The 27,976-nt window shown below is 44.4% G+C and overlaps 10 protein-coding genes across 10 annotated transcripts; 5 read left to right on the plus strand and 5 right to left on the minus strand.

The window, feature by feature from the left end:
- Positions 1 to 1,643: 1,643 nt before the first annotated feature.
- On the plus strand, positions 1,644 to 1,879 carry Bfra_004141 (uncharacterized protein; the record flags this gene model as incomplete). Its single annotated transcript, XM_037334546.1, has 2 exons — positions 1,644 to 1,711; positions 1,732 to 1,879. 2 exons carry the CDS (start codon positions 1,644 to 1,646, stop codon positions 1,877 to 1,879), a joined length of 216 nt encoding a protein of 71 aa, XP_037193080.1.
- Positions 1,880 to 2,927: 1,048 nt separating this feature from the next.
- Bfra_004142 (putative transcription factor cys6 protein) lies at positions 2,928 to 5,384 on the plus strand (the record flags this gene model as incomplete). The annotated part of the gene is made up of 5 exons (XM_037334547.1): positions 2,928 to 3,203; positions 3,255 to 3,282; positions 3,334 to 4,097; positions 4,147 to 4,940; positions 4,991 to 5,384. The coding sequence occupies 5 exons, from the start codon at positions 2,928 to 2,930 to the stop codon at positions 5,382 to 5,384; spliced, it is 2,256 nt and encodes a 751-aa protein (XP_037193081.1).
- A 936-nt stretch (positions 5,385 to 6,320) lies between these two features.
- Positions 6,321 to 9,031, plus strand: Bfra_004143 (putative not2 family protein; the record flags this gene model as incomplete). The annotated part of the gene is made up of 9 exons (XM_037334548.1): positions 6,321 to 6,333; positions 6,789 to 6,893; positions 6,970 to 7,114; positions 7,457 to 7,929; positions 8,001 to 8,074; positions 8,129 to 8,454; positions 8,523 to 8,726; positions 8,785 to 8,926; positions 8,978 to 9,031. The coding sequence occupies 9 exons, from the start codon at positions 6,321 to 6,323 to the stop codon at positions 9,029 to 9,031; spliced, it is 1,536 nt and encodes a 511-aa protein (XP_037193082.1).
- Positions 9,032 to 9,832: 801 nt separating this feature from the next.
- Bfra_004144 (putative integral membrane protein) lies at positions 9,833 to 11,713 on the minus strand (the record flags this gene model as incomplete). Its single annotated transcript, XM_037334549.1, has 6 exons — positions 9,833 to 10,531; positions 10,590 to 10,775; positions 10,831 to 10,965; positions 11,001 to 11,288; positions 11,348 to 11,416; positions 11,513 to 11,713. 6 exons carry the CDS (start codon positions 11,711 to 11,713, stop codon positions 9,833 to 9,835), a joined length of 1,578 nt encoding a protein of 525 aa, XP_037193083.1.
- A 1,375-nt stretch (positions 11,714 to 13,088) lies between these two features.
- Positions 13,089 to 14,124, minus strand: Bfra_004145 (putative eukaryotic translation initiation factor 3 subunit g protein; the record flags this gene model as incomplete). The annotated part of the gene is made up of 4 exons (XM_037334550.1): positions 13,089 to 13,313; positions 13,367 to 13,750; positions 13,811 to 14,051; positions 14,108 to 14,124. The coding sequence occupies 4 exons, from the start codon at positions 14,122 to 14,124 to the stop codon at positions 13,089 to 13,091; spliced, it is 867 nt and encodes a 288-aa protein (XP_037193084.1).
- Positions 14,125 to 15,216: 1,092 nt separating this feature from the next.
- Positions 15,217 to 17,449, minus strand: Bfra_004146 (putative hsp70-like protein; the record flags this gene model as incomplete). Its single annotated transcript, XM_037334551.1, has 4 exons — positions 15,217 to 17,030; positions 17,087 to 17,152; positions 17,216 to 17,348; positions 17,423 to 17,449. 4 exons carry the CDS (start codon positions 17,447 to 17,449, stop codon positions 15,217 to 15,219), a joined length of 2,040 nt encoding a protein of 679 aa, XP_037193085.1.
- Positions 17,450 to 18,078: 629 nt separating this feature from the next.
- On the plus strand, positions 18,079 to 20,565 carry Bfra_004147 (putative wd domain containing protein; the record flags this gene model as incomplete). Its single annotated transcript, XM_037334552.1, has 5 exons — positions 18,079 to 18,101; positions 18,177 to 18,245; positions 18,443 to 19,033; positions 19,084 to 20,430; positions 20,481 to 20,565. The coding sequence occupies 5 exons, from the start codon at positions 18,079 to 18,081 to the stop codon at positions 20,563 to 20,565; spliced, it is 2,115 nt and encodes a 704-aa protein (XP_037193086.1).
- A 548-nt stretch (positions 20,566 to 21,113) lies between these two features.
- Positions 21,114 to 22,775, plus strand: Bfra_004148oa (putative sin3 component histone deacetylase complex protein; the record flags this gene model as incomplete). Its single annotated transcript, XM_037334553.1, has 4 exons — positions 21,114 to 21,215; positions 21,273 to 22,064; positions 22,153 to 22,357; positions 22,471 to 22,775. 4 exons carry the CDS (start codon positions 21,114 to 21,116, stop codon positions 22,773 to 22,775), a joined length of 1,404 nt encoding a protein of 467 aa, XP_037193087.1.
- A 310-nt stretch (positions 22,776 to 23,085) lies between these two features.
- On the minus strand, positions 23,086 to 24,118 carry Bfra_004149 (putative pci domain-containing protein; the record flags this gene model as incomplete). The annotated part of the gene is made up of 3 exons (XM_037334554.1): positions 23,086 to 23,775; positions 23,844 to 23,920; positions 24,004 to 24,118. The coding sequence occupies 3 exons, from the start codon at positions 24,116 to 24,118 to the stop codon at positions 23,086 to 23,088; spliced, it is 882 nt and encodes a 293-aa protein (XP_037193088.1).
- A 1,766-nt stretch (positions 24,119 to 25,884) lies between these two features.
- Bfra_004150 (putative purine permease protein) lies at positions 25,885 to 27,814 on the minus strand (the record flags this gene model as incomplete). Its single annotated transcript, XM_037334555.1, has 2 exons — positions 25,885 to 27,569; positions 27,667 to 27,814. The coding sequence occupies 2 exons, from the start codon at positions 27,812 to 27,814 to the stop codon at positions 25,885 to 25,887; spliced, it is 1,833 nt and encodes a 610-aa protein (XP_037193089.1).
- Positions 27,815 to 27,976: the final 162 nt, after the last annotated feature.

The raw sequence follows: 27,976 nt of genomic DNA on the forward strand, positions 1-27,976 counted from the left end.
AGGAACTTGCCATGGGAGAAGGACACATGGCACAATTAAGGATTCGTGGTGGAGTTAAAAGTATTCTAGTGCTTTGCCCGTGGAGCCGCCACCTTCACCATGTTGATATGAGGATTCGGTCCAGCACCGAACAGGTGGTACATATGAGTCCAATCAGAAGTGGATTTTGAGCGATTTTGATGCATTCGTATCGTACTCGTATTCAGACTTCAACGTCCTCAGAACTGAGCTTTTATGCATATCGTAAAAGCAGGATGATGATATGTTATAGTGTGAGAGTGTGAGGATGCGAGGATAAGATAAGTAGCACGAAAACGCAGTTGAAAAATAATTATTTCAAATAAGGTTGTGTGACACCGCTTTCATTCTTCAACTAATCAGGTCATTTTGCCATGAATGCATTTACTCTAAACGAATAAGAGACGAGATAAATTTAAGAATTACCTTCACATCGCTCGTAAAATGTCATCCACCTATCAACTACCGCAAATACCGCAATTATGCCTAATAATCGGTTTTTGGATTTGTGTACATGTAAGATGGCTGGGGAACAATTCACGATTGTCATTTTGTATCACCATCGCCCACCTGTGTGTGGTTCGTTATTGAGTAGTACGGGGGTTATCAAACATAGCCATACTCCGTACGCAAAATGATCTACAAATTCTTCCACGGATAAATGTACAAGCCTTCCGGAGCCCTGTTCGTCGCCTTCCTCTTTCATACAATGCAGATCAACCTCGGTGTTGCGTGAAGCTAGAGCAGCAACAGTATACCACCATACTTCATGCTACATGGTCAAGCAGGTGGAAAGTAGACATTTCCAAAGCATCAACATCAATAGCAAGCATATACATCCGCATTTGAATACAACATTACGAGACGAGTTGTTTGATGGTCTCAAATCAAGGTTTGATAACCAAAAAACAATGCCGTTTTCTATCTCCCATGCATTAAGTCATTGATCTAAATTCCAGCTCGGTATGCACTTACGAAGGAATGAAGTCCCATCACCTTGGTTCGGGCATGATCGATTGTCGGTCCGTCCTTACCCGGTCGACTTCCTGCCACCAATTTACTGCTTTTGGAACACTCCGGCACTAGACAGCTTTTCACAATTCCGAGACCAATAGAATTTGACCAGGGCGATTGTTCTCCGACGATGGAGTTACATGCTAGCTGAAATGTACAGGCACCATTGGCAGGTTGCAAAATACCCATCGATGTTGGTCAACAAGCTTGAGAAGTGCACCGTGAGGTAAAAAACGACCTTTTATGTGGCTAAAAAACGTTGATGATGAGCTAAATGCATCGAATTACTGTCACCACTACCGGCACGGCACAGGGTTGTCCCGATCGTTGCTGTCTGTTGCACAACTGCTAATCACATCGTCCGACTCCAAGCCGGACGCTATAAATTAAGTTCAATATTGATACCACCCTATCTGGAACACTACCCCGGCTCTCACTGGAGGTCTTCATGCACTCACTGAGCCTGATGTCCCGGCCCCTCATCATATCTTTACCAAGTCCTAGGTTTCCTGTATTCCGATCGATGTGTTGAGATTTTGAACTGGGATTCTCGGATTCTTGGATTCTGGAATTCTGGAATTCTGGAATCCTATATTAGATCTTGATCCTTCATGACTGTTGACCTAACGATAGCTGTTTCCGGACAAGCAGAAGCCATGACCTACCAATCTTCGCCATGGTAACTGCTGCTAGTACTAGCCCGATACTTCTGTGTGGAGCTCAAGTACTACGAGGGGGTCCTACCATTGATTTGGCTCTGGATACTGTGCATGCTTGGTTCATGCATCTAGGTGGTGGAATGGAAGCTGTTCTCCATTCTCTTAGTGCACGTCATGAAAAACCTTAAAAACACTCAACTCGGTGATTTCAAAGCTGCACGTTGAGGCATCCAAAAAACAACATCTGAAATTTTGGAACCCAAATATCCATTGTTCTTTTTGACTGGCCTTCTTACCCCCTGCACCTTGTCACCAGAACTTGCACAGACAGAAAATGTGGCGCTCCTTAAAATCATCTCCACATTGTACTGCAGCTCACCCACAATCCAAAACTCTCTTGATCTTTATATTCCAAATCCACAAAAGAATTACTACTTTCCTATGCACAGAAATTCTCATCTTGACCAACCCCACCCTAGATTGCATCTCCCAGAATTAGGGTCCACGACGCATTATAGATTTTCTCAAGATTAATGAGGCAGATGAGTTCCCTTGTCTAGTCGTTACATCAGTAATCAAATCTCGAGATTATCAGCTCTTTCTGGACTTTAATAACCTATTTCCTCCTGTCAGGACTTACACGTATGCGACCTCCGGCAAATGAAATCCCCCTTTCTCTCATTACATTAACATTGGAATATATTCCAGATCCTGACATCAGATCATATTATTCGTTGGACAACTAAAACCCCCCTCGCCTTGCTGCATCTCAATTCCGATGCAGCTAGCTAGGCTTGTATTTCCAGAAACCCTTCGATAGCTCTATGGATTAGGTTTTGTGTCATTTCATCTTATTCAAACTTTAATATCCACACCACATGACAAAATAACTGTACACCGCAACCAGCTCCAAATCTATATCGCCAGACATTACCACGGCAGGGCACTGTGCATAAGCTGGGTACTTCCAGAACGGTCGAAACTTCAGCTATCCGTGTGCCCCATAAATGTATATGCTGATCCATTCATACATCATCGACTGCTGTACTTGAAGATTATACCTTTTACAGTCCCCACCAACGTTGGAGTATCTCCGACAACTGCTCCAAATTTCACAATAGAGCAAATAAGTTGATGTAGAAGGTGCTTAGGAAACTACAACTAAACTTACATTCCGATCTACTTGAATTTCATACGAAAGGTGCTGCTCGTAGCTCACCACATCTCATTATCATCATGGCTGGAACAGGTCGCCTAGACCTGTCTAAGCAATCAATACCGGGCCAGCATCTTCTTACACTCGAACGCGACCCTCAAGCACAGCATTCTCAACAGTTTCTAAGTTCGGCCCGGTCCTATGCGGATCTGAACTATCTTTTTGGGGCCCAGGATATAACGATGATTGGGCCCATTCCGAAATCAAATCGACGAAAATCAAGTCAGGGAATTGACCATGTGAAGCATCGTCGGACAAGATCTGGTTGTTATACTTGCCGCAGTAGACGAGTAAAGGTACTCACTTAATAATTGCATTTTTTCAAAAAACGTGCGCTAACTTTCTAGTGTGACGAACACCGCCCAAAATGTGATAGTGAGATTATGAGCTTATATTTTGTAACATGCTGCTAACCTCAAGACATAGGATGCACAAAAGGCAATCGAGAATGTGTATACCCTGATGTGCAGAAATCGGCAAAGGGTGCGGGAGTCACTTCATCTAAAGTTGGGCAGTCAAAGCCATCAGAAAGCCCTGGTTCATCCGAGGATGAATACGAGGAACGAGACGTTGAGCGCCTGGAAGTTATCCGAGATGAAGATGAGATCGAAAGCCAATTCAAGTATTCAAAAAATAGTTCGAACCTCAATGCCAGCGCACAAAGTTCGCATTCTTCCACTCGTATTAAAAGTGGCACAAGGCAAAGCTCAGAGACCCCTTCTTTAATACAAGAAACAGGCTCTTCCCCGACACCGTCAACTGAAGGCTCTATTGGTTATTCTTCATTTGAGCAATTTAGCGGCAGTCCTCAATTCTACGACCAGACATTCACAAATGACTTGGGATCCGACAACTCGAGGAGCAGCTGGTCGCATTTACCACCTGATCTCCAATTTTACCTCACATATTATTGCCAAAATATCACCTTCATGCATTATAGCTTGAGGTCCAACAATGAGGGCTTTATTCACAAATTGTTATTAGATGTCGCCATCCGCCATGAACCACTTCTTTACGCAGTGGTGGGGTTTTCAGCTTTCCAATATGCAGTAGAGAAACGAGAAGGCAAAATCCAAGACTTTCTACAATACTACAACAAAGCAGTATCGTTACTTTTAGTCTCACTAAAGAAAGGTGCCCAGCATACTACAGGTACAATTTTAGCTATCTTACAATTAGCAACGATCGAAGTATGTACCGCGAATGGATTCTCCAGGATGTCATGCTGATTACTTATAGGAGTATCTTGGGGACTGGGCAAATCTTTTAGGCCATCAAAAGGCTGCATACGAAATATTGGTAGATCTATATTCCCCACAAACAATCTTTGAGACAAGTATAGGCCGCGCTATCTTCGGTTGGTATACACGTTTCGATGTCATGGCTGGAATCATGGGTGGTTTTGATGCCTCCATTTCCCGAGAATGGTTTTCATATGCACAGGAATATTTCAAGAATCGAATCACGCAAGAACCAGATAGCCTAGTATGGAAATTGGAGCATCAGGCTTCAGCTATGCGTCTTGTAGGCAAAGACATGTCGACGTTATTTGCGAAGCAAGGAAAAGGAGAAATTACTCATGAACAATTTATCTTTGAAAATGCAAAGATGACACAGCGGATGAAAGACTGGAAGGACGATATGGACCCAGCGCTGCTGGATAGTCAATATTTGGTCACGGAATTTTCCCCAACACAACCTGGGAGTCTATTTGAACCATCCATGCCAGGTGTACTTTACCGTGGGCCGCTTTGGGCGATTAACATAGATTCGATGGATCGGTATGCTGTAGCCTTGATGCATGGACTGCATACTGCTCAGGCGATGCAGACGCCACCCGATTTTGAAGTTATGAACAGGTTATCCGAAGATTTATGTCAGATGTATGAGGCAATTTTGCATCATCCGGAGACACCAAAAGGGGCAGCCGTTGGTCTCCAAGGAGGTCTTGGTATTGCTGTATTTTTTCTATCCAAAGATGAAGCATATAATATGTGGATGCGCCGAAAGTTGGCAACGATAGAGTCTCAGGGGTAATGTGCACTACTATTCACAGATGTTCTACTGCTAATACAACAATCAGTTTCATACAAACTTTCGCGTTCAGGAGCAAAATGGCAGAACTATTTCGAGATAATTCTTGCATGCATTGGTGGTTGCCAAACGACGAAATGTATCATCCAATAATTCGATCTATACGAAAATTTGTCGAGGATCGAACCTCCTCGCCAAAGAACGCTGAGAGCAAAGATGTACAGGACATGAAGGCGGTTTTCTCTGCTATGGATATCAGTGACCAGAGTGATAGCTCACCACAAATGAGCAACAAGGGGAAGTCAGTGGCCACGGACTTCGACGTTGCTAGCAGCTCGGGGTGGTCTCCTGCTCAGACAAGTAATGATTACAGTCAAAATGAATATGGCGGCGACTCTAGGAGCGAACAATCTTCCTGGAACAATCAAACTGGGGGTTATTGATGAATAAGACGATTTTTCGAAAATCAAACGTATCGTATGGACTACTGTAGATTGGAATAGCTGCATGGTGTTCGTTCAAACGCCCGTCGTGATGCCACTTCAGAGTCAATTCAACAATCCAATTCAATAATCCAACCCGAGGACATCGTCTTGGAACCATACCATGAGGAAATTCAAGAGAAGAAGAAATGGGACAATTTACTACGCTTTAGTACAGAGTAGCGCAGTCGTAACGACCGCGTGGTTATAGTCCTCGAAGAGAGCCTGCAGGAGCAGGATCCCATCTTCCCTAGGGTGAAGCAATGGTTATCGGATGCTACAGAGAAAGCATTGCCTGGACGGAGTATGCGGTCGTATGTCAATGCATCATGCGTGGTATAATCGCACAACCCAATAATGTCAAATCAGACACCAAAACTCTAATGAATTAATGAGCAACTATAGACCTTGACGTTGTGCGAAGTGGACAATAAAATAAACATTTGCATAGATATCTAAAGATTTACCTACATATACATGTGAGCACTAGGTTATCTAGATTCCAGTTTCAACAAGCACTACCTGGGCAGGTATTTGATAATAGCATCAATACTAGCGAAATCTTGAATTGAGGTTGGAATGAAAAGTTTTGTGTTTTTTACATACATATTTTCAATCTTCCATACTCCACGTCCGATGCATTCATTGATGATCTCTTAGCCGATGTGATGTATTCTTGTTGTTGGTTCCTTGTAAGTTGTAACCGACCTTATCCAGAAGTAGACTACGGGGAGGCATGTGCCCATGCGCGCAATAAGGTTCCCTAAGCTTCATGAAATTCAATGGTTAATTGAACCAACGACTCTACTATCACAGCACATTCAGAAGCGCACAAGTTATCGTCCTAAGTCGGAAAATAATACGAGATAATTGATATCGGGAATCACAACATCGACCATGAATCGACCAGGTATGAGGCTCTCCAACTCCCTTTTCCACCCCACAACTGCCCCGCTGCACGGCTGCCAGAGAGAAGGGGGACAGCTTGCATTGGATGGCATTTCAAATGCGAGAGAATACCGGATGTCAGAAGGATACGGGATCCAGCGGACCGCCAGCAGTGTATAGGCGCTCTAAGGCGTGGACTATGGATGGACCGCGGGAATATTGCACAAGCTCTGCATGAAGTTGGATTTTATAACCTAGATGGAATCGGATGAGAGAGCTTCCATGAAGGGATAGTTGTTAGATCTGCTGGCGTAGTTTGAAGGGGTACAATTGACATCTGACATTCGAAGGCAAAGGGAGTGCTCGTATAGCTGGAAAGTGTTTGGGCGCATTAACCTGCAGCTATCATGGGGCTTTCATTGAACCTTCTGTACCGTAGGGACTAGTTACGAAAATATGCTGACTTTGTTTTCTCAGGTGTAGGACCGCAGGCCATGCGTGGCATACCCAATGGATTCCCAAATCAACAGCAGATGCAGAACAGGAACGTATCAAATAGGATACCACCCAGTGGGAAAATGGGTACGATTCACACCCCTCATATTTGAAACAATAGCAGGAGACTTCATGTATACTGATGTTTGTCTATGACTTCTAGCAAACAACGGAGCGACATGGGCATTTGGAGGTGTACCGATGGGGGGAGCAGGTCTAGGAAATCCACGTCCAAATAATGGACCTATGGCAAGCTTTGCACAAACAATAGGAGGATCTTCACAACCAGCAACACCACTAGATTTGTCGTAAGTCGTTGCCTACTTTCGATTTTTGTACTTCCAGGTTTTTGTTGAGAGTACATCTTCTTGCCGCAACCTTTTCCCTCCTTCCCACAACAACTACTCAAATATGGGAAAAGCACGTTTATCAAGACGTGGTGTCCCCCCACGTCCATATTCTCCCGGAAGGTATAGAAATTCAAACAATCTTCAAATATGTACAGTCAGATTCCATACGTTAGAGATGCAATTCATAGCTCTGTCGCATTCAGCACAGATTATACTGTCTGCTTAAATCTGTCTGAGTTTCGTTATTTTCTTTCTCAGCACTACAAATCTTGAAAAGTTGACTTTGCTCACATCATTTAGTGAGTTTCCCTCACTATCAGGAAACCAGCCTCAGCACAATCAGTCAACATGGGGAGCGGCAGGAGCACGTAATATTGGCCCAGCAAATATACGGTTACAGCAATCAGCTGGATTATCCGCACAACATGCTGCGCAACAACAGCAACAAGACGAGCTCTTCAACTCATCAACTCAATTATCGAACAATTCGGGTGGTTTCAGATTTGGGGCTCAAAATGCAGTTGGTCAGTCTTCACAACCGAGAAGCGCAGATGATTTTCCACCTCTTGGAAATTCGAATGGAGAGATCGGCCAAGATCGAAGCTCTGGTCTATTACAAAATGTGGGGTTTGGAGCCGGTGGTGGATTGGGATTTGGTTCTAATAACGTACCACAGCAACAGCAAGCCAGGAGTAATGGCCTTTTAAGTGCATTATCTACTGGTGGTCGAGTGGCACCAGGTAATAGAATTGATTCACCAGCAAGTTTGTCAGGTGAGTAAATTGCCAATGTTGATTGGCTGATATATTATTGTCCTGCTCGGCTAATCTTATCTTTTATTCAGGCCCATCCGCAAATAGATCCCCAATAGACTCCAGCCGGCAAGGTTTACCACGCCTTGGAGAGAATGAAGCCGGAGTATGAAAAAGAGTCCCTCTAATGTATTGAGCTTCTGCTGATTAATTTGTCTAGAGCTTTCCAGACACTAATTTTGGCTCATCAAATCCAATACCACTCAGAGAAGACGACAATCAACAATTTAATATGCCTACAGCAACCAACTCTCGACCAGATGGCCCATCAACCCTAACTCAAGCACAAGAACTCGACCCTAGTTCTCTATCAAGAAGTGCTGATAACGCGGACTCTAAAGTACAAGATCCGTTAGCTCACATGAGTGATGCCGACAGATTTGGACTTAAGGGATTTTCTTATATGATGAACAATTTTCCCGACTATGCTGCTCTTGTTACTGGAACCGACATCAGCCACCTGGGTCTCGATTTAAATTCTGAGCAGTGAGTATTGGCTGGATAGCTTTCTGCCTTTCAAACATAATATTTTAGCCATGCTAATAATTCACAAGACCCATCTCAAGCCAAATCTACTCTTTATGGGATAACGAGCCCCCACGACCAGATGTCGCTCGTTTCAACCTACCGGAATGTTATCGCGTTCTTAATGTTGCTCCTCTCGAAAGCAAGATGCCCAATTTCAACGAAGAAGCCCTATTATTTATGTTCTACAGTAATCCGGGTGACAAGCAGCAGCTTATGGCAGCAAGGGAGCTGTAAGTTAAGTACCTATTCCATCGCAAGTCATTTACTAATACACTTGTTGCTTGATAGTGGCAATAGGAATTGGCGTTATCATAAAAAGATGCAAGTTTGGCTTACTAAGGATGATTTGATGGTTCCTCGTCAACTCACCCAACAGATGGAGCAAGGCTACTACATCTTTTTCGATGTAAAGACTTGGTCAAGACAACGAGTAAGTATTGAGATATTCTATCCCTAGTATGTTTCATTAACTTTATTGTAGCGGGAATTCACATTATCTTACGATGATTTGGAAAGAGTCGAAGATCGGTTTTAATTTACACAATACAACCCATAGTCAAATTTGGTCTCTTTTTCTCGACGGGCGGAATCATACATTTTCATGAATACCGCACGTATCGATCAAAATAACATGAATAATTTCACACGGCTGAATACATAGTATCCTCGTTTCTCTAATTAATGGCACAAGACTTGTATTTGCTACGGGGCATATATGGGGCTTGGCTTTCTTTTTTAGCGGAGTACATAGGAGGGAATAACTTGCTCTGGCTGCTGGACTCTTATATGACTGGCTGGCGTTTCGATTGTGGAGCTGCGCAAAAATTCGCTGGATGGGGGACGGTTGCGGGTATGATGGGCAGAGAGAGGGATCTGACGCAGCAATTAAATGGATTGTGCGTTGCCTCATCTTATACTACTTTGTGATGTGGTGTTGAGTGAATTGAATGTTTCTTGATGATGATGTGCGGTGACTATGGTGTGACGAAAATAAAAAGATTCTTAGTATCTAGTCTAGACATTCTCATTAGAATTGGTGTCGATAGAACTGGTTATCTGCTCGAAATCTGGCATCTCTAAAGAACTCACAATCAAGTCATACGCGATATACCTAGGTACTGGAAAATCTCAAGATTTTAAAATCTCTTCATTATGATCATTACATACAAAGTCCAACAATCAAACTACATACAGTACAATAAAATACAGTTCGAAGAAGAAGAAAATATATACACGAAAACATCAACTAAAGACCTCCGGAACTTCTTTTGACTTTTAAGACTGAAACCTCAAGTCGAGCCTCCAGGGCATATCCATTATCCATTAACACATCACATCATATCCTCCCCGCAATACATTCCTCCTCCACCTCCACCGTCCTCACCACATCAATATGTATATCCCATCCTCCTTCCTTTTCCTTCCGCCCCGATTCCTCCGAGAGGGACATGTAGATATCATCATTTTCTCTATCCTGGTTCCTCGAGCGATTCCGCGATCGATCGCCGCCGAGCGATAATTTGTCCCGTCGCACGGAGCCCAGGATATTGCGTCCTAGGTTCGCGATATTATGGGTGCTGTTGGATACTGGATTGCTGTTTAGTGGTGATATGACTGATGCGGTTCCGATGTGCATTTCCTCGTCTGAGATTATTGGGGACGTGCTGCTTGTTTTGCTCAATTTACTAGAACGGTTGGTGTAGGTGCCGAGTTCGAAAATGCTCGTTCCGACGGTTTGGTCGAGGTCGGTGTCATTATCGTATTGGGTGTCTTCTTCGCGGCCGTTTAGAGGAGTTTGGGAGCTTTGACTGTTGAGGACTTTTGAATTGGAGTTTGAATGTGATTTTGATTGGGGGAGAGAGTTTGTGGATTTGGAGGTTGATGTGACGCCGAAACCGGAAGGTGGGACTGGGACACTTTTGAAGATATTTGGGGCACTGAAAGAAGATTGGGACGGGCGGGTGGGGTGAGAATTAAAGATTTTGGGAATGTAGGTTGCGAAGAAGACTTTTGTGGCGGGGATGGAGGTGCATATCTAGTTGGAAAGTGTTAGAATCCGGAAGTATAGAAGAGAGGAGCATTGAGAGTCTTACAATTCCAACATATAATTCTACAGCTGCGGAAACCCATACGGGGAAAGAAGCCCATACTTGGTCATATGTTTGTGTTACTTGGTACATGTAGTATGTACGAATGACACCTGCAAAACATGATAGGAAACCGAGGGTGAAGAGGAAAGAGACGATGAGGGTTTGACGACGGGGAAGATTTGTTGAGTACTGTTTTGTTCTAGTTAGGGTTTGGTTTGTGAACGAGAGGAATGAGATGACTAACCACTGTACGGATGGGAAGGATGACCACGAGAAAGTCTGTAAGAGTGTTGATGATCCCGGCAAGAAGAAGTGTAGAAGACTGGTCTATGCAATTCGGTTGAGGCTCGTCTGTTATTTTCCAGTAATCCTGCGGGGTCTATGACGTGTTAGTATGTACATTATTGCTTGCACATCTCGACACTTGCCCCCCGGTCGGCATATCAAACATAAGGAAAAAGCAATGATTTTAACTAACCTACATTGAAACACCAACACGATACAAAATAAGGCTCCTTGTAACCCGACTATACAAATAGCAGCCAGAGTCACCCGTCTCCAGAATATAGTAGCACTGGTTAACATGCGACGAACAAGCATCAACATGGACAATTTTGTGAAGGTGCATGCTGATGCGAACATGATCTCTATTAAGAGAACCATCTTCAGTCCGAATTCTACATGTGAGCTTGGGATATCGTACTGGATTATTGTTAGTGACGGTTACAAAGAAGGGTTTATATGGTGAAAGGGATACATACTTGATGTCTGGTCCACATGAATTTCAAATCTGCCAGCAGACTCAGAACGAAGAACCCGGTCGTAGGAATCTACATCATCATGACATTAGCATTTCCAATCTTATAATATCGCGCCCATCTTCTTTGCATGCGCAGACTCTGGTCGGGATAATAGGTAAAACCAACCATAGCAAACAAGATCATCATATCATCCGCCCCAAACGAAGCCCTCAGTCTTGTCCTCGTCCATATCCTCAGTGAAATAAAGCAACATAGTACTACGTATAGAACGATATTCAGAATGACATTCCCCCATCCATGCGTTTCTGGATCGACGTAATTGGGCTCAGGCCAAGCGGCTATTACCCAGGCGGGAGGTTTCTGCATGTTGCAAGTGGTCTCTGCGACTTCAGACGTAAAAAAAACTCGTTGGAGATCGAAAGGAAAGGAAGATATAATGTAGATCCAAAAAAAGATTGCGAAAGATTGTGGAGTGAATGAGACACTACTAGCTTCCTATTATTCAATAGATAGTGGGAAGGGTTCAAAAGAAAGTAAGATGCATCTCATATCAATACGTCAAGCAAAGACAAAGATGTATGTGCAACCAGGACTAGTATTAACCAGTAAGAGAAATTAGAGACAGCAATCAGCAAAAGTAAGAACGAGAAGAGAAAGAGAGAGAAAGTAAACTTTTCAAAGAGGGTACTACGGCGATTAAAACCGAACGGTCTGCGGTTAAGCATTCTCGCTGTGACCAGCCTCAAATCCATGAAAAGCGCATCTCATCTCTTGCACTTAGACCAGTCCTGCAATTCCTCTTCTTACTAAGTTACCACATCTACGGAGTACGGCCTTGCCGTGCCGCTGATGTGGAACTATCATTGGCCACTTGGAGACCATGAGGAAGAACATGCGGAGAATCCTTACAATCTTATCTTTCATCCAATCCAGATGCAGAAAGAGAACTCTCAAACGATAGATCATGGGAGTAGATATCTTGGACATCTCCGATGGATGGGATAATTTATAATAAAGACTCCGTGCAGAATTCGGGTGGATGTCGCGCATGCACATGCGCATGCATCAGTGGCAATGCAAATAGCAATTACACAGACACAGATATATATCAGACCCTGCTTCCCCCGCTGGCTTTCTATGCCTCTGACTCTAGACTCTAGACTCTAGAGCAACAAGGCCTCGGGTTTAATACCACATGGGATGAGAGAATGGTTCGATTTTGATCATAAGCTTCACACTATTGAGAATATTTTTCGGTCATTGGCTTAGAAAGTATTTGAGACTTGCGATGAAAGGGAGATTGTGATAGGCAGTGATTTTAGCGATACCTAGTCCAGCTCGGAAAAAAAGGTTGAACGAGAACATCAAAATGTTTAAGTGTTATGTCTGTGTGTCTGCGCTATTGAAGGCTCTCGGACTAAAACTTTCAATAATGACTCGAGAGAAAAACGTGGTGTCGTACTTATGGATTTGATTCAAATCGTGGCTATACAATGCGGCGCTGATTACTCTAGTGTTTTACATCTTCACTTGTAGTCTTGGGCTACATTTCAACATTCAAGTACAAGGAAGGTACTTTGGTTCAAAAGTATCTCGCGTGATTTATTTTTTTCATACTTGCGGTCAGAACAGTTCTGATAGTGAAGAAAAGTTCATAAAATCCATAAGCCATGACCAATAAAGGCGAGGAAACAATGATATCCCATTACACATAACCACCCTTTCATAAATGTCGATATATCTATGAAGCTTTCTTTGCGAACTCGACTCGTAAAATCAAATGCTTGAATCCATAACCATCCATTTTTTCGCAAGCCTTTGCAGCATCCGATCTTTCCTGGAAACTAATAAATGCAAAGCCCTTTGCCAAACCAGTTTCTCGGTCCTTCGCCAAAAAGACTCTTGTGACTCTGCCGAAACGTTCGAACATATCCCGAAGTTCTTGTTCCTCGGCCATTTCTGAGACCTATTCTGTGGATTAGCGAAGCAGGTGGGATTAATGGAACATAGGAAACTTACGTTAGTGACACGTAGAGTAGCCAAATCATCTCTCTCAAACTTGCCGCCACCCATTCTCTCACCACCAGCGGTACCGCCATTTCTGAGATGAGGTGGTACGTATGAAGATTTGCCAGCACCAAGACCACCTGGACCCTCTGGAGTATCTGCGTGACCAGCTGCAACATCGACTGCTCCTTCCTCGCCCAAAGGTGCCATTGTGCCTTTGAAAGGACACTTAGCTGTGAAATGCTCTCCGCTACAAATACGACATTTGACTTGCTTGTCCTTCAACTTGTTCTTCATAGCTCCGGCATCCGAAACCTCCTCCTTGGCGTCCTTTCTCCAGTTTGTGCTTGGTCTGAATATAATGTTCTCTCCCACACTGGTTGTATCCGAAGCAGGCTGAAGTTATAAACAAATCAGTCAACATTCCCCCCTAGATTGGAACCCTTTTAAACTCACCCCTGCAGCATCCTTTTGGGACAATCCAAATTTGCCCCAGGACTTTCTCTCAGCAACTCTTGGGTTCACGATTTCTTTGACTTTCGTGAATCTGATGCGGCGAGTAGTCTTGACCTTCTTTCCGTCATCGTTGAATCTCCAGGTTACAATCGTTTGCGTTCCATCTTTATTGGTAGTGGTGGTTGATTGTGGGAGCTCGTTAGAATCCTCGAGATCCTCATCATCGGCCCAATCGCGATTACTATGGTATTTGTTAGAGTGTGCTGATGCTTGGTTAAAAATGCCGAATTTTCTCACTTTGCGACTCTAGACATTTTTTGATAGGTGTGCTTTTTGGCTTTGTAGGGTGATGTAATGCGCTTGTTACGACCCCAAGATACGAGCCTTTTGCTGTATCAAGCTCCCTTAATTATCTCTGCGAAGATTCGATGGCAGAGTGGTTGATCGTGACTTCGATTGTGGGGTGGTTCGATGTTCAACGTGAAGTTCTTATTTAAAATATCGCTTTGAGTGGGTGGGCAAATTTGCTAGGGCGAGCTTTCGTTATCCAATAATCGGCCTAACCACTTCCGGCACTAGCGGGGTAACATACAGCCTTGTCTTGCTCCCGTCGCACCCTTTCAAGGCTCTTCAATGCTTTCAAAGCATTCGACCAACTGTTTTTTTGACTCATCTGAAAAAAATCTATTTAACCTGATCAACAACGGTCTTGTAGGATTACTAGTAGGATCATTGAGGTAGTATTGTGGCAAGTTTCATGATACAAACTTTCATTTCGTTGTGAAGAAATTCAACTTCATTGAGTAGGCAATTCAAGTAGTTTAGTGAGCCAGTCAGTCATGAGGAGGGATCGCATCCTACCTATTATCAAGTTGACCATATCAGGGTTGGCAAAAGAAATGCGAAACTATTTTCAAGTTTAGACAAGTCAATAATTCATTATGGTGTTCATGTATCACATCTTATCATATTTGTAACACACTCGAGAGAGGTCTGGGCATGAGCTTTTAGCAAAGCCAAATATCAGTTTGAAGTAGAGTAGAGTACAAAAGAGTCACCAGTGTCAAATGTGATTAGATGTTGGGATTGTTAAATTGAGTCATGAGAGGGGATGTCATATTATTCGTCGTCTTATCCTAATTTTTATACACAGCTAGAGTAATGCCATTTTCCGTAATTTTGCCTCATAACACATTCCCTGAACGCTTAAATCTAGCGAGCAGTATTGGTTGCTCCAACGCCTTTTGTCCCAAAGCTATGAAGAGTAAAAAAAGAGTATTTATGATAAGGGAAATTGTTGCTTATACGCAACATATGAGTACAAAAATACAATGAACGGTGGTTCTATGTGTGCCCCTGGATATCGCTAAAAAGAGTTGAGATGAAATGTGCCTATATTAATGTTTTCAAGGCTTCTTCTCGCCGTCCTTAGCCTCGCCTTCTGATGCGCTGCCCTCAGTACCTTCTGGCTTGGCCTCACCGGACTCGGCGCGGGCCTTGTGCATCTTATCGAAGAGGTTCAAGCTAGCCATTTGGAGTTCATCGGTCTTCTCTTTCAACTCAGCAGCAGTAGCAGTACCTTCTCCGGACTGGCTCTTGCTGACGAACTCACGGAGTGCGGTGATCTTCTCACGGATACCATCAGCCTCGGTCTTGTCAAGTCTATCGGCGAATTCGTTCAAAGCCTTCTCGGTATCATTGAGAACACTGTCAGATCGGTTGGCAGCCTCGATAGCAGCCTTACGCTCCTTGTCAGACTCGGCATATCTCTCAGAGTCATCAACCATGTTTTGGATCTCAGCGTCAGAAAGACCAGAGCCGGAGGCAATGGTGATGGAGTGATCCTTGTTGGTTGACTTGTCCTTGGCGTGGACGTGGACGATAGCGTCGGCATCAATGTCAAAAGTGACCTCAATCTGAGGAACACCTCTGTGAGCAGGTGGGATACCAACAAGTTGGAAGTTTCCGAGCATCTTGTTGTCGCGGACAAGCTCACGCTCACCTTGGTAAACCTTGATCTCGACAGCAGTTTGGAAATCGGCGGCGGTAGAGAAGATTTGAGACTTCTTGGTAGGGATAGTAGTGTTTCGGTTGATCAATCTGGTGAATACACCTCCGAGGGTCTCAATACCAAGAGACAATGGGGTAACATCCAAGAGAAGGACGTCGGTAACGTTACCAGCGAGAACACCACCTTGAATAGCGGCACCCATGGCAACAGCCTCATCTGGGTTGACGGACTTGGCGGGGTCACGACCAAAGATAGACTTGACTGACTCGCTGACCTTTGGCATACGGGTCATTCCACCAACTAAGATAACTTCTTGGATATCCTTAGCGGCGAGGTTGGCATCCTTCAAAGCCTTTCTTACTGGCTCGATAGTGCGGGTGATCAATGGATCGACGAGCTTCTCGAGTTGAGATCTAGAAAGCTTTTGGTTAATGTGCTTTGGTCCAGAAGAGTCGGCAGTGATGAAAGGAAGGTTGATATCAGTTTGCATGGAGGAAGATAACTCGATCTTAGCCTTCTCAGCAGCTTCACGAATACGTTGAATGGCCATACGATCACCGGCGAGATCAATGCCAGAATCCTTCTTGAATTGTTGAACCAAGTGGCGAACCAAGTGGATATCGAAATCTTCACCTCCCAAGTGAGTATCTCCGTTGGTAGACTTGACTTCGAAAACACCCTTTTGGATCTCGAGGACAGAGATATCGAAAGTACCTCCACCCAAATCGTAGACAGCGATGATCTTGTCCTCATCCTTCTCCAATCCGTAAGCAAGAGCGGCAGCAGTTGGCTCGTTGACGACTCTGAGAACGTTCAAACCAGCAATTTGACCAGCATCCTTAGTGGCTTGACGTTGGGAATCGTTGAAGTAGGCTGGAACGGTAACAACGGCATTTTGAACAGGCTTGGTAAGGTAAGCCTCAGCGGTTTCCTTCATCTTTTGCAAGACGAATCCACCAATTTGCGATGGAGAGTATTTCTCGCCGCGAGCAGAAACCCAGGCATCACCGTTTGTGTGTTGGACGATCTTGTATGGAACCTCCTTGATATCACGTTGAACCTCAGCGTCAGTGAACTTTCGTCCGATCAAACGCTTTGTTGCGAACAAAGTGTTCTCTGGGTTGACAACAGCTTGACGCTTTGCGGATACACCGACCAATCTCTCACCATCTTGTGCGAAAGCTACTACGGATGGAGTTGTACGGGCACCTAGGAATGGAGTTAGTGCGGGGTCAATGGCAGAGGAATTGGGAGGTAGCAATTACCTTCTGAGTTTTCGATAATCTTAGCAGTTTGTCCTTCCATCACAGCGACCGCTGAGTTAGTGGTACCTATTGAGAGATTAGTATGCGATTCAAAAAAAGCTTGCTTGCCACCGCATGGGATAAACATACCCAAATCAATACCAATGACTGGTCCCTTGACCTTCTTGTCCGCATCATCTGAGTTCCATCGTCTGGTAAACGATGATCCTAATGGTGTGCGGAGAGGTGCTGTGCGTGTGACGGATGAAGTTGCTCTTGGAAGCTATTGAGCAAGAAAAGTTAGCTATTGTGTTGATAATGTCATAGTAGTTACTCTGCTTCAATTCGAGAACTTACAGCTCTGGAAATTCTGGAAGCAAACATCTTTACTTGTATTGCTTCTATAGTAAAGGAAACTCAATTGTAGAAGTAATATGAATTAAGTATGAGAAGAAGGAATAGGTAGAAAAAAGATATAAGTAGATGATTTACAAGATTGAGGCGATGGAGGGAGAAAATATAAATCAACGGCGGGCCACAAGGAAAAAAATGTCATTTTTAGTTTTAGCGTCTTTTTCTTGGTCAATTGGTAGAACATCATCGAAACCACACGCACGTGATCGAATATAAGGATGCTCGGACACATTCGATGTGGCAAGGATTATGAGGTTATTAGGTTATCGAATGTGTGCTTATGTCATTATCCACTCAGAATGCGGGATACGATTAGTTGCCGAAACTAGTGAACTTGACGTCGTGAAATGAATATTGAAACTTCGAGCTTGACATTTATCAATCACAACATCTGTTTCTGTATCTCCTTATTAATACACTTTACAGTTTGGAAAGCTTCAAATTATCCCTTTCATCAAAAGAATAGGAGTCTTTCGAAAGACCATATATGGGTGCATAAATAATATTCAGTACCTTCACAGTTTAATCGCAGCCTGTTACTTAAATACTTTGCTAACAATCTGTTGTGCATGGTTGCAATATCTTGAATGCATGACAGTATGGCTGTCAAAGAAGAAAGCTCGTGAGTCTGTACAACGTAATGCTTGTTGTAACTATTCAGTTCTGATTTACATTCTGATGACTTGTACTTTGATAGATATCATCCTACTGACGGCTTAATTCGATCGTCGCCACGGAAATACTATCGAGCCTCCATTAGCCCAAGGTACGGAAGATACCCTATTGTGCGCATTCATGTTCGAAACAGATCCAAAGATGTAGAAGTTTATTCGTTGCTGCAGAATTTTTGATGGCATCTATCAACTACTATTTCTTATGAAGAATCAGTCGGAATTGCACTGCCTTCCATAGCAGTTGCTGGTGTATGCCGAATAGAATGACGCGATTTCTAACTTTTTATAGTCATTGGCAATTGCACGATTTGCTGAGCTCTCCGAAACAGTATGTTATTTACTATCCGAGTTCGCACGACATAATTTGTCTTGATACAAAATCTCGCGAGCGCGAGCTTCTCGCAACTTTAAAATACGAGCCGCGATGTTTGACGGCCGCAAAGGATTGGGTATGCGCCGGAGGAGATAGAGGACAGTTCACAAGCTTTTATGTGGGAGAAGGAGAGGGACCTGGCAAGACTGATTCGCTTTTGGATTTGAGTGCTGATGCTGATGCTCGATTACCTCTCATCCTACAACCGTCAGCAAGACCAACTCAAAGACAAACTACCGATGATTCCCGAAGATCTAGTCCTGACGCTACTACTCCGCATGTGTCCAAGAAGATAGGTTCCGACGTAGTGAACTGTATAACACTTTGGTTCCCTTCAGAATCATCGTTGCCCATGGGATACAAGGAACCTGTTGCTGTTGCAGCGCTCAACGACAGCTCTGTTGCTATACTCAACTTACATGACTCCGAGATGGTAGATGCTCTCACTTATCCTGATTATGTGAACCGTGCTGTAATATCACCGAAAGGAAACATCCTCATTGCAATGTATGCCCCTCAAGTTCACTCGACGTTGAGACTTTATTAATTTGAAATAGTTGCGATGATCCATTCCTCTATATCCACAAAAGGCAGCCGAAACAGGTCTCAAAAACTCATTTTACGTCGCATGTGAATGAGGAATATGAGTGGGTGTTCTCTGGTAGGATTCAGCTCAAAGGACAACGACCATCGGACAAAAGTGCCATGAGAGGTTCATTTGCAGCATGCTTTTCTAATTCGGGCAAATATCTTGCTGTGGCCACTCAGTATGGAGTTATATCGATATTCTTGACCGAAGGACTAACTAAAGACGATGTCGATCCATTGGAAGTTAGTTTTACTACGTCACGACCTAATGTTGAATCTGGGGCTGTTAGAGCCATGGAATTCTCGCCAAATAATTTTGATCTACTAGCTTGGACTGAAGCTAGTGGACGTGTTGGAGTAGCTGATGTCCGGGATTTGTTCACTTCCAGGCAAGTAATCGATATCAATGCTCGAGGGGAGGGCGTTGAACGAGTCTGGGTTACTGAGCGCTCAAATAATCCTATGTCAATAGAGGCTAGGTTAGATGCCAGGCTTCGTCCTTCTCATACAGAGTCATCTTCTGAGGCTTCTGCCAGCGCAATACCAGACTATCTAGGCTTGGATTTTGATCAGCAACAACTAAGGAGCCTTGCCCGCAATTTGACAGACAGACACCAACTTCCACCAACAGCTGATGAGATGGAAATATTACAGGCACATCGAACAGCTCGTCGACAAAGGGATGCAATTCGTGAGGCCCGAGAAATGGGAACCACCTCTAGATGGGGTATTTTGGAAGGAGGCAGAATGACAGATATTTTTGCTGAAACAGAACGCCGCATATCTACAGCTGGTCTCCCAAGTGCTTTACGAGAATTTGTTAATTCTGACCGCACACCGGCTTCCTTTCGAGCCTTCATCGATAGACAGAATCAGGACCGTGAAAGGCGTGTAGTACAGAACGAAATTAGGAATGTAATCAGGCGACAACAAGCATCATCAGTATTGGATAATACCACCGTGGATGCCGAGTCTGACAGAACCGTACGGACAAGTGCAGATACCTTTTCTGGGTTAGAGCGTCTGTCACTTGCTCCTCGTCTTCCAACCATTGGCTATGAAGCAGCCCCTAATGCCTGGGCTGAACTTGAAGAAGTGTATCGAACACGGTACTCTAGAGATCAACCTGACGATGAAGAGGAAGAAAATCACGCATCCGCTCAAAGACCGAGACAGCCATGGCGTCCCTTGGATGCGCTCACTGGACTTAGTCTTGACGTGAGGAACGATAGTAATATATTGAGACGAGAGCGAGAGGGTAGGAGTGAGCCAGTTGACACCATGGGGCTCGCTTGGAGCGAAGATAGTAGGCTACTGTATGTGCTTTTGTATATTTTTTTACATTCACAATGCTGACCGTTCACAGATACGTTGGTGCCGGAGATGGAATTCATGAATATCAGGTGAATGTGGCGGGACGAAAAATATTTCCTCATCGTGTATTACAATAGTTGTATATTGAATGAAATTTGGAAGGTCGTTTTGGGAAGTGGGAGGGGATCGGAGTCTGGAAATTTGTTGGCATGGCGCATATCAGAATGTCCATGAATTGATTTGCTTGTGAAGCACAAAATCTGACTCTTGAAAGTCTTCTATCGAATTAATAATAATATATACAAAATCTCATTCTATTTGTCAATTATCTCGATTTCTCAGTTATGAAAGCGCATCAACCAAGAAGGCAAGCATCCCGAATATGCTTGATCAAAGGTCATGTGACATTGTGCTGCCTAAACTAAACTGATTTGAGCTTCACATGCTTGCCTAGCTACCGTGGACCCTTGATGCCTTGAACTGTGTTCCATGTTTAGAAAAATGCATAGCTAGTACCTATGATATTAAAAAAAATTGACTGATACATGTCTTTCTAGGTATGGGTACGAGTACAAGTATATAAGCTTCATGTCAACTCAATTCTATATTGCTGACTAGCCAAAATTTATCTTCTCTTCCAACTTTTCCCCTCGATAAATTATTAAACGAGAACGACATCATCATTATGGAAACCAATGCTCTTCAAGCCAATCAACCGGGATTGTTGCTCGAGACTCAGGAGTTCACTGTCTGTTTTGCGATCCAAAGCTATTTACACACGCTCAAAGTAGCAAGCCATCCAGGCTTTTGGAAAATAGACAATGAGACTAATCATAAAGCGTAGAATCAGTTCCAAGATGAACCACAAATTTATGAACAATTCATAGGAATTATTCAGAATTTTCATGAAGACGAGGAAATGCCACGCGACGATCTTGAGGCGACAGTTGGACAGATTTTGCAAGGTCATGATGATCTGATTCAAGAGTATCAGCGCATCCGAATACTTTTCGATGAACGAGAAGATTTTGAGCTGGCTAGGAAACAGGTAGAGGAGGAGAAGAAAGAAGCGCTGCGGAACATCGCAAGTGCGGAAAGACAAGCTGCGCATATACGAGCTTGCGAGGCGCAGAGTAAATCCACGTTACTGCGTCTCCCGAGGGAAATCAGAGATGCGATTTGGAAAGATGTCGCGCAGGGGAACATTGTGCATATTTCCCGGATCGATGTTGAAGATGCTTCTTCGTCGTCGTCGACATCTTTTAAGTATCATTCGTGCGTGGCGATCACTGGACTCAAAAGCTCGGCTTGTCCCGCGGGAGAAGGAGATCATGCGCTGTGTGCGAGAACCAGCCGCTCGGATTTCCCTTCCTATCGTTTGGTGTGCAAACAGATGAATCTGGAACTTCCGGAAGCGAGAACAACTTTCTTTGCGGAAAACGCGCTGCATTTTGATAATGTGGAGGATGCGGAGATGTTTATTTTCGCATTGAAGGAGAGGGATAGATCGACTATCACGCATGTCAGATTACCGGTTCCGTATTCGTTGGCGATGAATGATTACAGTGATGGAATGGAGTTTAGAGCCTGGGAAGCGATTATGAATTACTTTAGTTGTCCCTGGGTACGATCAACGGTATGTGTTCTTTCTTCTCTTTTCTTTGATTGTTGGGGCTTGTGTGGATTGTTGGAGCTGTGAGTGCTGATTTACTTCCTCACATTAGCTTCATTTAAATGAGGACGATTCGAGGTTCTTGAAAAGACCATGGTACTTTTACTATTCCTCCTGTTACTATCACGAAAACAGGGACCGCATGTACAAAAAATGGCAAGTCGGATTCGGTGACACAAGTTGGGATGTAGATATTGCATCTCTTCGCCACAAAAGCGAACCTAGAATCGATATTGGGATGAGCTATCCGGAATACGGTGAGTCATCTCCATCTTCTCATCTTCTCATCTCTTTTCTATTCATCAGTTAATCAACCCCCACCCCTACCTTCCCCGAACAACTAACTATCTAACACCACCCTCCCCTCCAGCACAAAGCACGCTCTTCCGTCTGCGTCCCCGCAACCACATCCCTTTCACAACACAATTCGACAATCCCCCACCATGGCTACGCTCCCTCCTCCAATTCCGCCAATACTCCGGACTGAATTTTCATTTCTGGGCCTCCAATCCCACCTCTAAAGAGTGTGGAATTGTGCGCGTTCCTCGACACGAAGCGTTTATAGAAGCCTTGCAGGAAGAAGTATCGCACTCGGAAATTGGTCCTTGGAAACTTGTGCAGTTTAGACGGAAGCCATTTGGTAATCCGGATAGGGCTTCGTTGAGGAATTTGTAGGTGTTGGAGATGGGTCATGTAGGGAGAGTGGCTTGGATGATGTAATATCACATGCATTTATAGTTAGAGGTTTGAATGGCTATGAATTGCGTGGAAAGCTGTGCATGCCTGCTTCTGTCAAAAAAACAACCCCCTCCCCGATTCCTATAAACTCAAATGGGTATTACTCTCCTTAGCAAGTTCCATTTCATTTCTCGCTTGATTTCTAATCCTCACTCCATCGTGGATTTTTAACCTTTCCATCATCATCATCAATTAACACCCACCCTTCCCCCTCCCGCCTCAACTTGAACATTCGCTCTCCCATTTCCTATAAACCCATAACTCCAAATCCACCTCCAATCATCAACACACCCCAAACCATCCACACTCCCCCGATTCTCGTTCTCTCCGCACCACCCTCACTAATCGTACTCGGTGCACTCGTTCCTATCGCTGTTCCAGTCGCCGTCTCCAAACTACTCGTCCTCGACACCGCCGATGCTGCAGTACTACTACTACCACTACTACTAACACCCGTCACCCCCAACGACGACGACAAACTCCCCGCTGCACTTCCACTCACACTCACACTTCCACTCGCCGTAGTTCCATTACCCACACTTCCCGACCCGGAAGAAGCCGTAGAAGTAGTCCACACAGTCGTCGTTCCCGTCGGGGTCGGCGTTACCGTTTTCGTCGTGCTGGTTATTAATTCCTCGGTGCCCGTATTCGTATTTATTCCACTTTGCGATGTAATCTGGGGTATTGGAGTAGGTTTCACTGTCGCTTTCGATGGCAAAGTGGATGCGGAAGAAGAAACGGTGTCTGGATCTAGAGTTCCGCAATTTGCTTCTTTGGTGTCCTGACATGCTTTCTGAGCAGCGGCGTCATTTTCTCCGGCCGCGATGCATTCTGAGTATGTTTGATCGCAAACAAAGAATGGGATTGTGGAGGTGTAGAGTTGGAGGGAGGGAGATGAGGAGTTGGAAGTGCAGGTGCATGAGTAGCAGAGGGATGTCTATGGGGTGTGTTAGAGATCGGAGAGTGATTGGAGACGCAAGAGATGAGAGAAAATTGGATACGTACTATGTCACATGTATTTTCATCCGTGACACCACCGCAAAGGGTTCCGCATGTGTTGATTTGAAGTGTACACCATTGAGCTGGGATAGAATTAGTTCATCAGATTCTCTTCGAACATCCAACAGAGTAAAATACACCCGAAGTGGATTTAAAAACGACTTACAACGTGTAGCAACATCGATACTTCTCGGATCAATCTGCGTTTGACAAATCGAAGATGTCCCTCTCACCACCATCGCAAATTGTGCGACTAGACTTAAAATTTGCACGACTCTCATGATGATGAAGATCTGTGGACTTCCACTTGAAAAATAAGATAAATGGCGAAGATAAATTAATGAATAATTAAATCATGAATTTCCCCCAAAAACAGTGACAACGAGCGCGATAATTTGCGAAATGTAAAGAAGTAATATATAAAGCCGCCCGTTGTGTATAAAAAAAAAATCCCCCGTAAAACGAATGTCAAACAAAAACTGCGGCGAGTAATGATATCTCTGTACGTAGGTATGTATATATATGTAGGTAAAAAAATTTCAAAGCGAGCGCAGTCGGATGGATTCCTACGACAGTTTTATGTGCATCCCTCGCACCTCTCACCGTAAATGTAAGTTCAAATCAAATCCGACCGGACCCAAAAATCCAACAAAAAGAACCCGGGGAATATCTGACATTCATATATTTCTCACTTAAGAGTGGACTGGACGGGACTGCCTTGCACATCCATCCACACACGATACGAGATACACAGAAATTTATGTAATTAAACCGTTAGATACACCGGTGTACCTTTTGTACATCTGGAGATTTGTGTGCGTGGCTTGCTTATGTTTCTATCACTTCCTTCTTTCCTTACCTATTTGTTTCCATGCAATGCTTTCCGTTGTAGGTACTGGGGCCTTCCATCTATCTGCAATGCTGACATGACAGACACTTGTTTGAGCACGCGGGTAAAAAATTTGGTACCTACCTAGGTCCACCTGCATCGGTGAAAACCCCCAATTTTCTTCTTGAAAAGAAAACTGTTCACAGGGTTGAACTTTGAACTCAAAGTGTGCATGACAGACAAGAAGGAGGGCATGATCTGAATACGAAGTCTTCCCCTCCCCCTCCCCCATCCACACAAAATCTCCACATCCCCAGGATCCACGAATCATCAGGTGCCCTGCGCACCATTAACGGAAACATATCCATTTTGGGAGACATTTCCGATGCAGATGAGCTTTCTGGATTCGTTCGAACTTCGTGGTGTGCCTGCAGATCTAATTCTGATGTGCGCAGTCGGTCGGGTCGGGTCGATTGGGATGGTGTCCGAGGGGTACCCGAGTCGGAATGGAATGAATGGGTGCGGTGTTGTGTTGGATTGGGTTGTGAGAGGTAGGGCAGGCGGACGGTATGGTCTTATTGTGCTAGTGTGGAGATGCGGGCGCAGGTACGAGATTGGTTGGGGTTTTGGGTTTGGGAGAGGGGGAGGATGGTGAGGATGGGTTGGCATGGATGTTGTGGGGAATGAGGGAGAGGAAGTGTGTGGTTAGGATTGTGTAACCATCCATACCTACCTACCTTTGTATTATTCGCAACCAATTCATAGCTCGAGATTCCACTAATGCATTGAGATATATTCAATCAATGCCCATAGAGACTACCTATCAGAGATTTTACTCTTAATCCATTACAAATTATCATCACCATGAATTGAGACTCATCCCGTGACGTAAATCATCCTTCATCAAATCAGCTCTTCTAACACGTTTCAGTCAGAAGTAAAACCTCACACCATCCTCTCAACCGCAAAGTAAAAGTCCGATTTGATATTGAACATATATCATATCATAATATTAAATTTCAATTTCATAACCTCTTAATCCCAGCTGCTTAGCTTGGCTTAGCTCTGGTACTTCCCAATAGATAGTTTTTCATCCTCTCATACGCTATATCCGATTTACCAGCCCATAAACTCCTTTTCCAGATCCCATCTTCATCCCACATTTTTCACAAACACACATAAATGAATCCGTCCCATTATCCAACCCTCACTCATCGATTATTTGCCTTCCCTCCCTAACCCCACGTCCCCCGCCTTCCCTATCTCAAAACTTCCACTCCCGCTCCCGTGTTCCCCCACGGTCGCCATCTCCCTCCCCTCCAACGCCCTCTCCTCTGCCTCTCTCTCCCCCAAATCCCCCGCCAAACTCTCCACCTCCTCATCTTCATCCTCCTCCGGCAACCCCAAATTCAACGCCACAGCCACAAAAGCCGTCACCGCAAATCCCGTCTCCATCACCAAAACAATCGCATCAAAGAATCCCGCCTTCGCCCTATTATCCCCCGTATACGTAAAAACATACGAAAACCACGTTGGCACGAGCGTCGCACCATATCCCAGCGCCAAACTAGCCGTCAAGATAAATCTCGTTCTCCTTGTAAACGGCACTGTCGAGATAATTCTCAGACCCGAGACCGCTACACTCGCGAAGAGGAAAGTCGTCATGCCGCCTAGAACCGCATCTGGAATCGATGTGATAGCCGCTGCGAATTTAGCAAAGACGCCCATGACGACGAGGAAAAAGCATGCTGCGAAACCGGCTTTGCGGTTGGCGCAACGTGTTAAGGCGATGACACCGTTGTTTTGAGCAAAGGTTGACATGGGGGTGATGGTGCAGAGTCCGGCTAACATGCCATTGAGACCATCTGCGAGGACACCTCCTTGAATACGCGAATCGAAAAGGATACCATCGACTTGGAGACGAGATACATCGCAAGTGGCGGTTATGTCGCCAATGGCTTCCATCATGAGGATAAGGTAGATGGCTAGAAGAGGTAATATGAAAGGACCGTAGACGCTCAGTGGGAAAGTTTTGACCCAGATAAAAGATGCGACTGGAGCTGCTGTAATTCCACTGCTGTCGAAATAGCCACATGCAGCTGCGATGATACAACCGACCAGAAGACCGAGAACAACAGCGAGAGATTTCATAATCGGCGATCCGAAACGTTCGCAAATGATAATAGTGATGAAGACCGAGAAACCAAGACCAATAAACTCAGCAGATCCCCATGGAAGTGGATGCGGTGCAGCATTAGAAGGGCAAAACATATAATCCCCCGAAGCAGGTCTCGACATACAAGTTCCACTTCCTCCAGCCCAACCTTCCAATCCCGTCAGGATAAGCGAAACGCCAATTAGCATAACCGTTGGACCCGTAACAATCGGTGGGAAAAGCTTCTTCAGAAGTTTCGGCGTCATAAATGAGAGTCCTATTTCGAGAAGTGCGCATAACGATGCTGTTCCAAGTAACGCACCATAGCCCTCCGGACAAGGTAATGGCGTTCCATCTTCCGCCGTTTTACACATGCCATTTGCGTACATTTGTGAGAATCCCTTTGAAGCAAGAGGGATGATAGCAAACGAAGTACCCACGACCGAGATCAAACCCGTACCAATATAATAAGGTGTTTTCATAATCTTGAATCGAGTGATCTGAACCGCAGATAGAATACCCGATACAATTAGAGAAGTAGAAACGAGATATTGAGTAGTTTCCGCGTCGAAATATGCGGATCCGGCTATGAGAATAGGAGGGGTAATAATACCAGCTAACATAGCTAGAGCATGTTGGAATCCGAGAAGAAGACCTAGTAAAACTGGCATACGATCTTGGAGGCCGAAGAAAGGAGCTCGTCTTTTAGATTTTTTCATGAAGGGAAGATTGGGTTTGAAGAGGAAAGCTATGATGATTTAGCTTTGGGATCTCCCATCAGGAAGTTAGAGCAGAAAGAACAAGATAGAAGAGCATCCCATCCCCAATTCACATTTCAAACCTACCATAATCATAATTCCCCACCAATCCCTCCTTCGTCGTAAAAGCTCTCACAGTCCCCCTCACCCTCTCTCCCATCGTCCTCTCCCTCGAATTTTCAGACACAATCCTATCCGGTCCATCCTGCGGTCCACTATCAATCGTAACCGCCATTATATCTCTTTCCACGACACAATTGTCGAGTATCGATCAACTAATTTCAAGGTTGCGTTGCGGTTAAGTAAGGCTATTACTCGCGTAGATAGTTTCTTTGACGACGATCTCAAAGTCAAAATCAAAATCCCAAGCTAGGTAGATACTAGATCGTTCTCGAGT

This window comes from Botrytis fragariae, assembly GCF_013461495.1.
Source record: "Botrytis fragariae strain BVB16 chromosome Unknown tig00000050, whole genome shotgun sequence".
Classification (NCBI taxonomy): Eukaryota; Fungi; Ascomycota; class Leotiomycetes; order Helotiales; family Sclerotiniaceae; genus Botrytis; species Botrytis fragariae.